This window comes from Cyclopterus lumpus, chromosome 20 (genome assembly GCF_009769545.1).
Source record: "Cyclopterus lumpus isolate fCycLum1 chromosome 20, fCycLum1.pri, whole genome shotgun sequence".
In the NCBI taxonomy this organism is placed as follows: Eukaryota; Metazoa; Chordata; class Actinopteri; order Perciformes; family Cyclopteridae; genus Cyclopterus; species Cyclopterus lumpus.
In genome coordinates this window covers 8,062,693-8,066,238 of record NC_046985.1, presented here as the reverse complement: position 1 = coordinate 8,066,238, position 3,546 = coordinate 8,062,693, and the positions used below count along the sequence as shown (strand labels likewise).

At 44.7% G+C, this 3,546-nt stretch overlaps 1 protein-coding gene across 1 annotated transcript; it reads right to left on the bottom strand.

Moving 5' to 3' along the window:
* Positions 1-356: 356 nt before the first annotated feature.
* Positions 357-3,509, bottom strand: bdh1 (3-hydroxybutyrate dehydrogenase, type 1). The gene is made up of 5 exons (XM_034559702.1): positions 3,243-3,509; positions 2,715-2,825; positions 2,377-2,518; positions 2,120-2,272; positions 357-1,507 (listed from the first exon to the last, which is right to left on the bottom strand). The coding sequence occupies exons 1-5, from the start codon at positions 3,453-3,455 to the stop codon at positions 1,041-1,043; spliced, it is 1,086 nt and encodes a 361-aa protein (XP_034415593.1). The 5' UTR covers positions 3,456-3,509; the 3' UTR covers positions 357-1,040.
* Positions 3,510-3,546: the final 37 nt, after the last annotated feature.

The window sequence follows — 3,546 nt, the reverse complement described above, 5'->3', positions numbered from 1 at the left end:
CATGATGATGAGGTCTTGTTTTAAACTGTCACAATGTTTTAATACTCCGAGTTATCCACTAAAGTTTTGTCTTAAAGCAGTTTTTATTTTTACTGCATTACAAAACGCAGCATTTGACTAAATGTTTTCTATTGTTTGTCTACAAGTCTGAACTAAGAAAACTTGGGAGATGATTGTTCTACTCTGCTTTTAGCTTTGCTATAATTCATAATTCCATTTAAATTAGGATGTCAACATCATGCGGACAGCAGCGGTGGTTTTGCATGGTGCGTGTGCACCACCTGGTGGCCGTCTGTGATATTGCTACCGACACCACCCGGACCAAATCTTAAATGAGACAATCAATCAAACATCCCCACATTTTGGTCACTTTATTTCAAATCGGTCACGGAAGAGAATTCTACTGCGATTTTAATATGTAAAAATAAATAAATGCTCTTTTCATTCACATCATTCTATATTCAAATACATTTTCATTAAGGGGGGGGGGGGTTCGTTTCAGCACACTCAATAATCACATCAATCAACCTCACTGCAAGTGGCACGCAGGAGCTCTCAGTCGGGGATGTGAGACAAAGTGTGCTTGTGTGCTGCTGTTGCGTAACTTGGGTGAGCGGAGCCAAATCTCACCATGGCCTGACAGTAGCTGACCTTGGTTTGACCTCTGTTTGGCCACAACAGAGCGGGGGGGGGGGGGGGGGGCCACCGGCTTTGGTCCTTGTGCCAGTGTGGCCCCTGGAGACTGGCATACGCTAAGCATTACAAAAAAAGATTTAAGGGGACAAACATGTCACAGTGTGCAACAACGATGCCGTACGTGTAGCTGCGCGTCACTGATATTCAACACAAAGTAGTTCCTACTTATCATGCAATATATATCTGTAGAGATAAAGTTATGATTATTGTAAGACATACAATGAGCAAAGTGCAATAGTTTTAAAGGCTTGATCAGTGAATGATTCAAAGTGCTGAAAAAGTTTCCAGAGTAAGTCTGAAGAGGGAGTAATATGCTGCTATGTGACCCGGGGCGAGCTCCTCTTTCAGATGTAGAGGAAGTCGGATATGGCGCCAGGAAGATGGGTCATCAGCTGGACTCTGATCCAGCAGTGTGGCTCCATGGGGTGGTACCGCGTATAAGGACGCTTGGACACGACGGCATCGGTGATGTCGTCGAGCACGGGGGCGGCGTCCTTCTGTCCGCTGTTGCAGTGAGAGCGCATCAGAGCCATGTGGTGCTCGAAGTGGGCTTTCCCATAATCCTCCTTGACGTGCGAGGGAGCCTCACTCCACAGCTTATTGGCTGTGCCGGCCACGAGGTCTCGGGTCATGATGCTGGTGGCCGCGATGAAGTTCCCCGGTTCGATTATGGACACTTTGACTCCCCAGGCCTTCATCTCGTAGCGGAGGCAATCGGAAAAAGCTTCCACGCCGTATTTAGACACGCAGTACGGCGACTGCAGGGCGGTTCCCATCCTCCCAGAGATGCTCGCCAGGTTCACGACACGTCCTGCAGAGGTGGAGGTTATGGAAATGTAGAAGGGTTATGTACGGTATCTGAAGATATGTTGGCTGCTGATTATCTGTCAAAAACAACTTCTTTGACATTTGCATATTCTGAGCAGCAAGTATATTATCTCTTAAGTTCTTAGTTTACCGACGCTGTGGAAAGAAGCACCATTCCCAGTACACAACCCTACTTTAGTATACTTTCTTTTAAATGGCTTTTAGATGATAATCTAGAACTATTATATTATTGTATTGCTTTGCATTTACGTTTCATTGTACATTTGTATTACTGAATATTGTCATTTTAAACACATTGTAGCTGCGTTAAGAAAAGTGCTTTAGAAATTTAGTTGTTATCAATACTCAAAAGTTTCTTTTCAGGATTGTTTGCATTATTAGCATTACACACAAAATTCATGGGACACAGCGTATTGGTCGGCTGCACACAAGTTTTCCAAGAGGAATTCTAAGAATGTTAATAATCCTTCAAAAACTCGGTAACAAAATGAACAGTATTGCAATTCCATTTTGGACACCACTCAACATCCTGTTTATTTGTCAGAAAGGGATGCTGTGTAAGAGGCAGTGTTTGTTCCCCCCTACTGTCACTGACCTTTGGACCTGCGGATAAATGGCAGAAGAGCTTTGGTGACCCTGATGGTGCCCCACAGGTTGACCTCTGACACCTGCTTGTAGGTGTCCATGGACGTGAACTCTACTTCTCCAAACGTGGACACACCAGCGTTGTTCACCACAGCCCAGAGACCTGGATCACAACCAGTGACAAGATTGTCATAGAAGAAAAAAAAGTCTGTGAATGAACACATCTTCATTTAAATGAGTGAATACAAGCAACTTTGTTTACAGTACCTGTGTCCGTGTCCTCCAGGCTGTCCTTGACGTATTCCGCAGCCCGGGCCACCTGCTCATCACTGCAGACATCCAGCTGGACGACCTTCATGCGATCCGAATGAAACTCTTCCAGTTCCTTTGCACCCTCGCCACCTTCATCCTGCAGGGAGGTCATGTCTTCTTGGTTATTAGCCCAACTCGTATGACATTAGGATGAAATGCACCAAATTGAATTCCACCACACTGGAACATTCAGTAATGCATAAAAAAAGAAAGAAAAAGCATCACTAAATACATTTTTCATTCATCATTTATCTTTCCGCTCGCTCTCGTAGAGGCCATTTGTTTGTCTGTACCTTAGAAAGACATCCAGCAAAGACCGTGAAGCCCAGCGTGTGTAAATGTTTGGCCAGTGCATGACCAAACCCACTGTCGCAACCTGTAACCAGCACAGCTTTCCCCTCCACCTGCAGAAAGGGGCAGGAACAAGTAAGGTTTGGGTTATATTCCCCGAGAGCTTTATGAATAGATATGAAAAACTTACATATATCTGACGTAATTAATGTAATACAAAAACAATATTCAACAGGGAAATATACAAAAATAAATAGATTGCCTATAGCACAACCCAGTTGATCAACATTGTTATGTATGTACAAAACTGCACCATTTTACTATTTATAGCAATTTCTATAGCTATTCATTATTCAGGAGCTAATCTGATATGATTTTAATGAATTTATGGCGTACACAACTTAACTTTGACAAACTATACTGAAACCTTTTACTTGACAGTCCCATTTTAAATAACAGATTTGTTTACGTTGCATTCGCATGCATTCATTTCCGTGTGGGGATTTACAGTCCATGCACATCCACGTTACCTCCACCGATCCTCTGGGAATCCGAGGCGTCGCCACATACAACACAAAAAGTAAATACAGCACAACGATGCACTCGGTGACGCTCGTCTCCGGGACGCCCAGCAGCCTCGTGGACGCGCTCAGCAGAGACGGCAGTCCGAAACCCAACAAGAGCGTGAGGAACACCGAAGAAGAAACCAGCAGGGCCACTCGGAACACGGAGAGCGGGGCCATCTTTACCGACTGGTGAGTTTTCCATGAAAGCCGTGTATGACCACAGCGAGCGGTCACGACACGCCCCCCTGTGATGTGTCGCAATCCCCAG